General features: G+C 41.5%; 1 protein-coding gene across 1 annotated transcript; it reads right to left on the minus strand.

Annotated features, from left to right (window-relative positions):
- Positions 1-466: 466 nt before the first annotated feature.
- On the minus strand, positions 467-12,357 carry NSUN3 (NOP2/Sun RNA methyltransferase family member 3). The gene is made up of 6 exons (XM_027905991.1): positions 12,210-12,357; positions 11,434-11,560; positions 10,138-10,481; positions 8,977-9,131; positions 8,513-8,634; positions 467-1,318 (listed from the first exon to the last, which is right to left on the minus strand). The coding sequence occupies exons 1-6, from the start codon at positions 12,355-12,357 to the stop codon at positions 1,057-1,059; spliced, it is 1,158 nt and encodes a 385-aa protein (XP_027761792.1). The 3' UTR covers positions 467-1,056.
- Positions 12,358-12,732: the final 375 nt, after the last annotated feature.

Genomic DNA, 12,732 nt, shown 5'->3' on the forward strand with positions numbered 1-12,732 from the left:
CACTCCTGGGCACGATCCAAGCACTGCTGGATCAGAAGTTTTTACAGGGCAAACACAGTTTGCATCTGCACATCTGCCTGTACATTTATGGAGGGAAGACATAAACCCCATCAGTCCATGTTCTCACCTGGCCCTACACACCACAGACAGGACATCCATCGGGAATTCAACGCCACATTTCTTACCTGGGTGGATCAACCACCTTTCCAGATTGCCTGCTTTGCTCTTTAGGGCTCTAATTACGTAACAAAACCCTCTGAATCCCGTGCTGTTATTGTGCTTATTAATTGTTCTGCTTCTGTTTCAAACGTGCTCTCTGGACACGCTGCATCGGGTCACAAACTGAGTACCGAGGCCAAACACAGCTGGACCTTCAGGACATTGCAATGGAATTTACTCTTTCAAGCTGCTGTCTTTGCAAGCTCAAAAATATAAACAAATAGATAAAAAATAAAAAGCTGGTGCCCATAGAGCTGCTGACCTTTGCAACTGTAAACAAGAGACAGCTTTTAAACAGTAAACAGCTTGGCAAATTTTGCAAATACGAAACCTGGTTTGCCAGTGCGTGGAATAGTCAGCATTTAAGATGACACACTACATACAAATCAGTTCTCACAAAAACACAGATTTCTGGATGTGCTCAGAGAGAATGCAGGATTTCTGTGACCTCAGACCATAGAAACCATTTATTTAAAACCACACTGTGTCATAACTGAATTAATAAATAAAAAAAAGAAAAACACAAACCAAAAAAGTGGAAACCTCCACCACATTAGGCCCCTATTCTAGAATAAAACTCCCTTTAAAAGTGCCACCTTGAAAATAATACAAAGCTCCCGTGACTTCATAAGGACTTCCCAGAGGCCCACAAGTCCATATTTGAAGACACATTGAATATTTTAAGCCAAAATAAGTTAAATATTTAGCTTCCTTTTTATTAGGCAACAATGCTCTAAATTCAGTTCCCCTGGACATGTTCAAATACACATCCTGTATTCTAAATCAGTATTAATTTATCATTTATTCCTCACAAAGAGCCCACAGGCAGCAGCTGGACTAGATTTTCTTTAATTTAGCCACGTACATGGGACCCCACGCTCTCCCTCTCTCTGGAAGGACCAGGAGCTCGTGCTGCTGCAAACCAGCAAGAAAAGTGAATTCCTGAGAAACAGCCCTGCCCATCTCACTGATATCCACAGGCACAAGATCGCTGCAGGAGCTCAGGGTGAGGTTTATCACATCACTGTTTTCTGCCTTGGAGAGAGTACACGTGGAATACACCAAGCAGCCACCAGGACGCAGGGCTTTGGCAGCAGACCTGAAAACAGCAACGAAAAAAAAGAAAAAAGGGAAAAAAAGTCAACATAGAAGTGACATTCTAGTGTGGGAGAACACGTAAGGACTTATAAATCTGGAGTATAAATAAATACGACAAAAATAACACAACGAAAATGCTTTAACAGCATAAAATTGACTGTACAGGGTTGCAATTTTAGAAACATTTCTGTGAATTCTGCAATTTATTTCCCAGGTAAGAGGACTTGGGGGTTTCACTTTTCAACCTGATTCCCTCAGGCTCATCTGTTGTTTCTGTGCCCTTCACCTGTTGACAAATTTTGACTCCACAAAGGCAAAATAGTGGCTTAAACCCTGAAAGCTTCATAACTCCTGGTGGGTGAAGGGAACAGAGGGTCTTTATCAATTTACCACTGAAACTGAGGTTAAACAAACTGATTACTCTGCATTAAAGCAGATCTGCAAAGTCCTTGTATTTCAGAAACATCAAATATAACCTGTGAGAGTCAGAAGTGATATTCAAGCCATATTCACCTCCTGCAAATTAGGAAAGTTAAGGAGAAAAATCCAAAATCTTGCACCACAGAAGAGCATTCTGCAAATGTGATACCAGCATGTTACTAAAAGAGAAAGCTACAATAAAGGTTTGCTATTAAATATTTGCTATTAAATCCCGTTAAATGATAGCCTTGAAAAACATATGGCTTAAAGACTGAATTGTAAGATAATACTCAAGCAGATACCACATTAAAATACAATTGCTCCTCCTATTTGTTTAAAAACAAGAGAATCTGAACAAGTGAATGATGTTACTCAGCTTATGAATATCAGAGAGAAAACAAAGGTAAGGGCTGAGAGGACTGCAGGTGAGCCACTGGGAATTTAGGAGGTGCAGGAGGGCAGGAAAACTGGAAGCATGGATCACAATGACACAGCCACACTGAATAATCACAGATTTGTAGATATTACTGACAATTCTGTGTTCACACTCAAACCCCAGAAAAAAAATATACCGGAAAAAAAATAAAAAGAAGAGAAACAAAAAGAAAGAAAAACCCAACAAACTCTTCAAAATAAATGGGGTGAGCAGCCTCCAAGGGCAGAAAGTCTGATTCCAAGCCCAGACAAACGAATACAATGGCATGAAAACAGCATTTCCTCCAGAGACAAGCTGAGAACTTCCTAAAGGTGATTTCTGAGCAAAAGCAGCTGAGAAAGGAAAGAAGAAAATATAAGGGGGAAAAGATAATCCCTTTTAACAGAACTTTTAGGACTTTTCAGGAAAAGAATCAATAAAGAAAAGCTTCATCACAAGCAGGATCAAAGCCAATCAGAGATGAAAGCTGCACTGAAAATCCTGTCCCAAACAGGATGGAAACACCAGGACAAGTGACTGGTTCAGACAGGTGAGGGCTAAATCTGCTTCTCTTGGGAGCACACACATCCCCACATTTATTTTATGAGCCTTGATTGTGTCAGTCAGCAAGCCAAGTATGTGTTTTACTGAAGTTTATGCTTTTCCAGTTTTAGTGAGAGAACAGAGCTCTCTCCACTGATGATGCTCTAAGAAAAATAAGTGTTTAATGCCTCTGTTGTATCAGCAGAAATCAGTTCTATCAGATGGAGAGTGAGCAGATGGCTGAGTTCAGCCTGTTATAGGTAAAAAACAGGTTACAGTGCACTTTGGCAGTCTAAATATTTTCAGTTTAACTGGGCCTGGTGGACTCATTCCAGGATACTTTGAAAATGAGCAGGATCCACCACAAACCTGCCAGCTCATCTCACACCTGTGAGCAGCTTTTGCAAGCCTGCAAAAACGTTTTAGGAACGTTTCTGTGGCAGACTGGTATCAGCACAACATTTACACTGCCCCCCTGAGACAGCAAAAGAGAGCAGCTGTAACCCTGCTGTCCCTCATGCCCCTTCTGGGAAATCTAAAAGCTTTTTTTTAATTTTTTTTCCCCTTCTGTAACAGATCTTACTTTCTGGCTTTCACATCAGAACTCAAAGAGAACAGGGCTGAAGTCTAAATGGGCTCTCATAAAGTTGAGCTGATCTTATTATTATCAGAATTCCACTCAGGTAACTCATTTTTGAGAGAGTTTTCCCCTCCAGCCCCACCTTTTCCACGTGTGCAGGAGTGCCAAGCCATGAGAGGGCACCTGGAAACGCCCAAAAATGTTGGGACTTGAAAAATTCAAGACATACTTTTGGCACAACCTACCTATAAGGCAGGTACCATGTAAGCATTTAGACACGTGAGAAAATACTTTTCTCATGTAAAAGTCGAAAAGGTAAAGCTATATATATATTAAAAAAAAGTAGTACAACCATTTCTAATTTAGTCAGCTGTTTAAAGTTGTGTTTTTTTCACACAACTTTACTATATACCAGCATGTGCCAACTTAGGCTTTAGTGACAGCAAAGAGTCTGAAGTTTTAATGATGTTTTCTAATCAACAGTTTGGAATTACAACAGCTGGATGCCTGCATGACAGGAATGAGATTCACAAAAGATGCATTGATCTACCCTAACCCCCTGTACAGCAAGAGTAACAGGTAAGACTTTTAAAAGAAAGATATTATTTTAAAGCTTTTGTTTGTTTGTTTGTTTTTAGTTTATTTCTGAAGATTTACTAAATTAGGGAAAACAGAGCAGTATTATTGTTTAATGTCTCAGGGGAAAAAAAAACCACCATGTGAGAGCCAGAATTCTAAGCCCAAAAAACTCCTTTACATGCCACTAAAATGTAGTTAGCCAGAATCTAAAAAGAGGATTTTTCCCACTTACAGAAAATTAGACATGACAGGCTGACTTTTTTTTCATTCTAAAAGTCTTGGTGTCTCAAACACCCTTTAAAAAATGGGCAGAAAAATACAAATATTACACATTTAGCTGCCCCCTGCATGTCCAGCCTACTCCTCCTGTGCTCGGGTTTATGTTGCAAGCCATTGGAAGGCTCAGTATTAATTATGTTCATCACCCAACCATTTTCAGTGTTAAAGTAAAACGACTCCGTATTTTTTAGGGCAATTTTAAAATACTACAACGCTTCAACAGTGCCATCTTTTGGCAGCTAAGATGTATTTCTGCTCAGTAAGCCAGATTATGTCTCATCAGAATAAAAAATGCTGACCTTTTTAGAAGCTGTTTGAGAACAAATGCATCTCAAGGATACAACCTTGTGCCATGTGCTCTGGGATGACCCTTCCAACCTTACCTGCTCTGTAATTTGCTTTTATCCTCAATCCTAATACTTTTTATTGACTAAAGATACCCACATCACCTTGTTACTCTCACTAGAGTCCAGATACCTTATGGCAATATGATGTGCATGTTAAAGATTTTGCTTTTATTTATTCAAATCAAGCCAAAATGATGAAGAAATTCCTCCTGTGTCAAAACACCAGGTTTTTTTTGTTGTTTGCTTTTTGAATCCTTTGTGATGGGCAGTGAAAGAGGTGCACAGCAGAAAGTTCAAGTCCTCTCTCCACACCCTGAGCACCCTTTCCCTCTGCTCCCCTCTAAGCTTTGCTGCTGTAAAGAGACACTGCAGCTCAGAAAAACACAGCAGGAAAATCATGAAACTGAACTGAATTCTTCTGAATTAAACTGAACCGTAAATAGAAGTAGGCACAGGCACCAAAAAACCCTAAACCAAACAATGAAATCCCACAAATGCAGCCCCCTGAGACAAACCTTCAATTCTTCTGCCATTTACTCATCCCAGAACCACCTTCCTAACCTGGGCACTCTCACAGCTCCATCCATCCCTCTTCCCAAATTACACTTATTATTTACAGGAAGAAAAAAACCACACAGAACCCAAGCAGAACCTTCTCAGCTACAGAAGGGAGAAGGAAAGGCTTTTGAAGCCAACCCTGCCACCCAACTCCAGGGTTAGAGGTTTTCCTTACTGCTTCTGGAACACACACACACACACACATAGAAAGGACTGAAGGTTTAAAATTCGTGTCTAAACTTAAATATGTGACCCCCAAACCAAGTGACTAGCCACTGGGTAGCCTATTTGTTTATTCATACAGTTATTTATACATTCAGTAAACTTCGTTTTGCAACATTTCCTGAGTGACTTAATCCATAAGTTCCTCTCAGGATGTTGCCAAAGGCTTAATAAAATCAGAAACCGTTTATTTTAACCTCCCCACACACACAACTAAGAGCAGACAATTCCTCTTCCAGATACAAGTGGGAAACTCTGCATTTCAGTGAAAATACAGAGATGGCACTGAATGAGGGAAAAGAAATATCGTGATTTTTCCAGTAAATATTTACTACTATGTGAAAAAAGACACTTCTTTTTCAACAAATAAACCTCTGTGCATATTCTATGAAACCCCATCACAAAACATTTTTGGTGAAAACACAGGACACAAACAAACAAACCTGAGGTTAAAAGCTGCTGTTTTCTCTGACATGTGAAAATCAGTGATGTGGTTTCACAGACACACTCATGAGTTTAACCATTACATTATTAGGCATCCAAGCTTAGCCCTAACATTTAATTTCTGTCATTGGGAAATTCTCTTTTCAGAACCAGTGTATTTTGTGCTAGCATTTAGCAGCAGGAAATGAATATCCCTTCCCTGCTTTGCAATCTGTTTTCTGAATGAACACTCCAAACAACAACAACGAGATTTGCCATTCTTGGATGACAGCACTCAGCAGGGATGCTCTGGTTTCGGTACTAACAATCCTTACAAATCAGTGCTGCCCTCACTGCCTGTAAAACCTGCTGTCCAGCTTTTATGCCACTCATTTACATTTCAGATTTCCTGCAGACTGGACTAGGAAGGTTGTTGCAGCCGTTTCAACACTCCTTCCAGATCCTCCTTCTCTGGAGCATCTATTCACTTAAATAATTACACCCTATTGCAAACCCTGCTTCCTTCCTTCACTCCTCTCTCTGATGCCCCAGCTTCCCCCCACAAGCAGATCCAGAAAACCAGATTACAAGTGAAGCATTTCTTCAATCCAGAAAACCAGATTATAAGTGAAGCATTTCTTCAATCCAGAAAACCAGATTACAAGTGAAGCATTTCTTCAATCCAGAAAACCAGATTACAAGTGAAGCATTTCTTCAATCCAGAAAACCAGATTATAAGTGAAGCATTTCTTCAATCCAGAAGAAGGGAATCTCAAATTTTAAGCTGAGTGTTGCTTGACAGAAATACAAATAGAACTCCACTTCGATTTCCTTCTTCTTATTTGTATGTTATTCTTAATGCTGTTGCTAAACTGGAATAATGCTTGGCCCTTATACTTCGAGCTTCATCTTCAAATGAAGTCAAAGCAGATACAGGAACCAAGGTGAGAAACTCCTGGGAGCACAAAGCACCAGGGAACCTGAACCCACCAACCAGCACAGCCCTGCATGAGCTGAGTCATGGGAAAAGCCAGATGGATGTAAGTTCAGCCCTTCCAAATATTACTGGAAGTATCTGGGATGGGATTCAAACTCAAGTATTTTAATTTATAATTATGCACCCTACCCAAACTTGAATAGGGTGGCATTCCACAGTTTTAGTTTGGCTCAACTTTTAATGCTCTTGCCATGTTTAGCCTTTCCTGATCTCGTTTTATCATTTCCTTTTACCCTTTCGTGGGGGATCTCAGACGTCTTTAGTCCTGGGAATTCATTCTAAAGTAAAAAGAACAGTAACAACACAGTGGACAACTATACATCAAATATTCTACCCAACAACCCTTATAATACCTACCTCTTGAAATTAACCATTTATTTCAAATGCTCCAAAATATTTTAAAAGACAAAAAAAAACCCAATCAAAAATCCAGGGCACAAAGCAATAGATTGGTTGATCTACAGAACTACTCAGACCTATGTTGAGCAATAAGATTGAAATTACCATCCTTTTACTACAATTTACATACCAAAATTATCTTGTCCTTAGCAATCTAATTCTTATTGCTGTTGCAAGAGTAAAATATATTTCCAACAGAAAGCTTTCTCCTGATTTAGGAATAATTCAATTAAATCTGATTTGGGCTGACAGGAACGTATCTTTTTTTTTTAAAGACAAGGTTCCTGCTGTCATGAGTTCTCCAGGACTGCAATCTGGAATGATTTATGCCAATTCTCACAATGTTGCTGCATGATCTATGCTTCCTTTTGGTGCAGGTTCACAAATTGGATTTTGTATGCCAGATATTGAAAAGGGAAAGCAGAACCAGGTCAGTGTTTTAAATGTGATTGATTTCTTCAAGGGAAATGGGTGACATGATGCATTACTGCAATGAGATACTCATATTTCTGTTATAAATCACAGGCCTCTGCAAGGCCCTTTTGCAACTGGAACTCATGCAAAACTGTCTTGAACTGCTGCAATGGGAACTTCCCATAAAAACTTCCTATTTTTTTTGTTTGTTTGTTTGCAATATGTTATTTTTCCCCTCAATTTGCTTTGACAGATGAACTTCAGGCATGGCTGTTACTTCACAAATAAACTCAAGTTTAGAAGGTTCTGTTGAGAAGTCTTTTTTTTTTTTAATCCTGAAGAGAAAAACCACGGAGCTATAAATGCTTCCCAAATGCCAGCCTATGGCTGGCATCATTAAAATGGGTAATGCATGACAGCCTTGATTTGGATTTTGGGGTGGATGTTCTTAAAAACAAGCAAAGAATCCTCTCTGCCCACCAAACCTCACACTGTTTGACTTGTTTCTATCTTATTGATTGCAATCAGAAGCTACAAATAGCCAGCTGGGTACTGAATTCCAGCAGCATGTAAAAATGTGCAGCAGTGGACTCAACTTCTCCACACAAAGAGCCCAGGAGGAAATTCTGAAGTAGTGTTGACCAGTGAGCACAGTGATGGTTGCTGGCCAGCTCTGACTCACAGCTCAGCCACCAAAAAGACTAATAAATAATAAAGAACCATTTTAGCTGTGCCACCAAAACTATTCTGACATTGTAGATGACTGGTGAGAGTCATCTGAGAATGGGCATGTATTTGAAGGAGTGAGTTAAGAGTTAAGAACATCAGCAGGGTAGTAGAGGACTTGGGGCTCACTGCTGATCTCACCCCACCCACATTTCCACACTCACATGAACCCAGGTTGCCTGTTTATTCTAAAAAGCAGCACAACCACATATTCTTCACTTCATTTTCACACGGTGAATCCTGGGTTTGTTCATTAAACAACTGCTTGAACAGCTTTCTTTTGCATTTCTCACCTCAGGAGCTGGAATTGTAGAGATGATAATTCCTTCCTCTGGACCAGCCTGAGTGTAGCTTGATGAATATCAGAAGAGAAAAGCCAACTTCTGTCATTTGAACAAGGAGCATCAACCAGTACCTACACAATAAAAAGCAAAAAAGATCACTCATAATAAAGATATTCACTTTCTGAACACCACGTGCTAAAAATTTATTCAGCTTGCTTCTGTAAATAACTCGAAACACCCTTTTATATTTTCCATTTTCAGGGGTGAAATGATCCAATTGCTATTTTGAGATGTTTTTAATGGAGTTATCAGGTGAGGAGATAAGAAATTAGTGCTCCAAAATAAACCCCTGGGTAAGTCAGATATTTTTGTGGGGGCCAAAAGAAAAAAAAAAAAGAATTAAAAAGAGAGTAGCATAAGAAGAAAAAGAATCAGAATGCAGAAATATAATTGGCTAATAATAATAAAGTTACCTTGTCATATAATTCAGGTTTAAGATCTCCAATGTGCCTGCCATCCAGTTTAGACACCGTTATCAAGTTAATCAGAGGCTGTGGGATGAAGGATTCTATGGTCTCTTCCAACCATCTTGCCCTCGAATCATCAAATTCATTGCAGTGCAACCGACCTTAGAAAATTTAAAAAAAAAGAAATAAGCACTCAAAGATAAATCTTTATGTTTTTTTTTTTCTATTTTTACAAATATAAGGAGTTAAGACTGATTTTAGAAGTTCTACTGCTTTGCTAGAGCTGACAAACTTTTAAGTCTGTGTTACTGCACTTTTCAGAATGTTGCTGTATTTTTATAAACCTAAGGAAATTTCCACATGCCCCTACAGAGAAAGCCATAAATATTTACAGACAAATACTTCTGTACCGAGAGACTGGGACAGCAAAACAAATCCATTTAATCACAATCCGTATCCAAAGACCAGGCTGAGTGAGGGCCTTTCTGGGCTCCTTGAGCCACTGTCCAAATGAAGTACATGCCCCTTATTATTTAATTAATTTTTAAATAAATAAAGCACCAGCAACTAACACATAAACTTAGAAACAACAATTACAACTTGCTTTAAGTCCCTGGCCCAGAAGAACAGAGCTGCTGCTTGCTGTTGCCTTTTAAACACTCTGATTAGAGTCCTTCTCTAACATCTGGGTGGCTTCAGACACAGAGCTGATTAAATCCTGATACAGACCAATTCCTCATTATAAACTTTCTTGCCCATTTAATTTGTCATGCTCTGTTTTATGTCAGTACACTTAAATTTATTCACAATATTTGCACAGCACTGGCCAAACAGAGAGCAGAGGAAAAGAAAAAAAGAAGATTGCAGATTATTTACATCTCTGTGGCAACAAATCTACACGACTTTAAATAACTTCTGGAGAAGTAACAACAAGGGAACCAGCAGAGGAAAAAACCCACAGAGCTATTCTGCTGCAGACTGATGGACAAAAGTAACTCAGAGTTAAGTGACTACTGCATTTCTCATCCTCTTTTAGGTAAACTGAGTTCACAAATATTCTATTAAACAGCGTGGAACAACTATTGTGGTTTGGGCTTTTTTGCCCCCAACCCAACTGATGTACAGAAAACAGACACAGTGCCAGGGATCAGCCCCTGGATACATCACCTGGGCAGGCACACTGCAGGATAGCCACTGATTTACCCCCTGGAGCAGCACAGAGATCCAAAACCTTCTCCCCATCCTTCACTTCCAAGGCCAGCACGGGCAGCAGCGAAGCCGCGTTCAGCAGGTAACACTCCTTCAGTCGGCCAGCCTGGTGTTTCTGAGCAGGGAATCTCCCAGGAGCTCTCCTGATGTAGCACTGAAACGCTGCTGGAAGGTAGGGCAGAGCTCCTTGGAAGGCAGGGTGATAGCCCTGCACACACAGCCTGCTCTCCAGCTCAGGGCACGGGCTGAACCTGTTCAGCAGAACCGAGTGCTGCCAGCACAGGGGATCTGTGAGGACATCTCTGCGGGGAAAAAAAGGAAAAGCTGCTTAATAATCTGACAAATAAGTCAAGTTACCCTTTCCAAGAAACCCTTTACTTACAATCCCCCCACTGGATGGTCCTGGTGTAATCAGAAATTAAAACATTTTGGTTCGACTTGATTAAGAAGAGTACACAGGAAAATAATTTCAATAGGGAAGCAAGACATCATTTTTCTAATTGTATTTGAAACACCTTATTTCTTCTGAAACAAGATGTTCTCCGTTTTTCTTAACTCTAACAAATGCCTGCAAAAGATATATCTGATGAAGCATAACGCTCTTTCCATCCACTTACGACTTACCTCCCTAGGGACAAAGAACAACTGCAATATTAGCTGCAAATATCACAGCAAAAAGAATCACATCACCTTTGCAAAGGCCATTCCAGCCAGCACTGTAGCATACAGTTTTTACAGTTGTTCTTTTTCACATTTTATGTTCTGCAAACAGCGGGCCAGGAAAACTTAAAGCAGTAGATATTCCTGGAGGACAGTCAGAAAGCAGTCCTTGTGTGGTAGAAACGTTCTGGTTTGCCCTTCAGTTCACTTCTCCAGGCCTATTCCCCATGGATTTCCCCCCTTTTCCATTTGAATTCCTCTTTGCAATTTTTCATTTAGTCTCAAAGGATACTCCTCAGGAGTATCCACTGCCTAAAGCAGGAAAAACACTGATCCAAACTAAGAGAGTTTTTAAGTTGATTCAGTTAAACTGAAGCTATACACCTATGCTTTTGTATAGATATATTTAAAAACCCAACAACAATGGAGGCATTTAATTTAAATTACTTTTTAATTCAAAGAGGATAAACCAAAGAGGGCATTCAGAGGAATTACATGGTTTCTGAGACTCTGATCACGACTTTTCATTGCAAGGAATGTTCTTTAGTGGCTGTGTGATTCTCCTTCCCTCCCCATCTCCCCAGAACAACAGACCTGACACTGCTCCAGGCATTTCCCAGCTCTGCCGTGTACTGCTTCTCAAAGTGATCCAGAACAACTCGACAAATCTGCTTCTGAAGTTTCCCTTTTGTTTCATTTTCCAGCTTCGGAGACAGGAAGGAAAAAACAAAACAGAACAAAACAAAAACAAAACCGAAAGTAGTAAAAACAAACAAATGAAACCCTCCTTAGTTCTTCAGCCTGGACATTCAAATATCCTTAAGGACACCCATCGCCTTCCTGCCGGTCCCCTCGGACCAGTGAAACAAAGACAAGTCAAAATACAGAAGGCAAAACCCCCTTCATCTCCCCGGCCGTGATAAAAGCGTGCCTTACACACAGTCCGAGGATTTCTCTGGAGAGCTGCCGGGAGGCAGAACCCGCAGGGCTGAGCCCGGAGCTGCTCCTCTTTGTCTGCGGGTACCTTCAGCCCGCACCGAGCGCATCAGCGGGGCCGGGGGTGCCCCCCTTCCCTCCCTCCCTCCCTCCTTCCATCACCCAGAGCAGGGAAGGATCGCCCCGGGGGGCACTGCCCGGGCAGCAGCAGCAGCAGCAGCAGCAGCAGCAGCAGCAGCAGCAGCAGCAGCAGTTTTGGGGACAAGGTCAGAGCAGCCCAGGCTGCATCCCCCGTGCCCGCCGCGCAGGAAGAGGCCGAGCGGCGCTCCCGCCGCGCTTCCGCCGCCCGCGCCCGGCCCTGCCAGCGCTGCCCGGCCCTGCCAGCGCTCCCCTGGCCCTGGCCCTGACCCTGGCCCGTCCCCACCACCGCTCACCTGCCCCGGGCCGCTGCCCTGCCCCGCTCTCCCCCGGGCCGCCCCCCGCAGCAGCAGCGGCGGCCGCAGCCGCATGGCCGGGCCCGGCACGGCGGGGCAGGGCAGGGGGCAGGACCCGCCCGGCCCCGCGGGGCCATCGTGGGGCCATTCCCACGGAATGGGGGGCTGGCAGGGACCTCACAGAGCTTTGCTTTGCTTGGGTTTTTTGTGGGGTTTCCGCTTTGTTTGGGGGTTGTGTTTTGATTTTGGGTTTTGTTTATTTTTTTTTTTGCTTTTGTTTTGCCCTCTCAGCTGAATGCACTGATACATTTTGGAAGTGATATTCTTGACAACAAGGAGCATCAAACCCTGACAATTATTATTAGTGCAACAATTACCTCTTAATTTACAACTTACTACCTATCAAGTATTCAAAAGCACTTTATGTGTACACATATAATTTAGTGCCAATCCATGAATATATTCTAAATCTGACCACACTGCTGTTGCAGAAATATGCAGAAACTCTGTCTCTAAGGTCTCT

Source organism: Empidonax traillii, unplaced genomic scaffold (assembly GCF_003031625.1).
Source record: "Empidonax traillii isolate 1590-97213 ecotype Southwest subspecies unplaced genomic scaffold, ASM303162v1 scaffold1231:size149244, whole genome shotgun sequence".
NCBI lineage: Eukaryota > Metazoa > Chordata > Aves > Passeriformes > Tyrannidae > Empidonax > Empidonax traillii.

Coding starts and splice junctions, on each gene's coding strand:
- NSUN3 (XM_027905991.1), bottom strand. CDS start 12,357: ATGGCCCCACGATGGCCCCGCGGGGCCGGGCGGGTCCTGCCCCCTGCC. Junction 11,561..12,209: donor AGGGCAGCGGCCCGGGGCAG/GTGAGCGGTGGT, acceptor GTTTTGTTTTTT/CCTTCCTGTCTCCGAAGCTG. Junction 1,319..8,512: donor CTACAATTCCAGCTCCTGAG/GTGAGAAATGCA, acceptor TGCTGTTTTCAG/GTCTGCTGCCAAAGCCCTGC.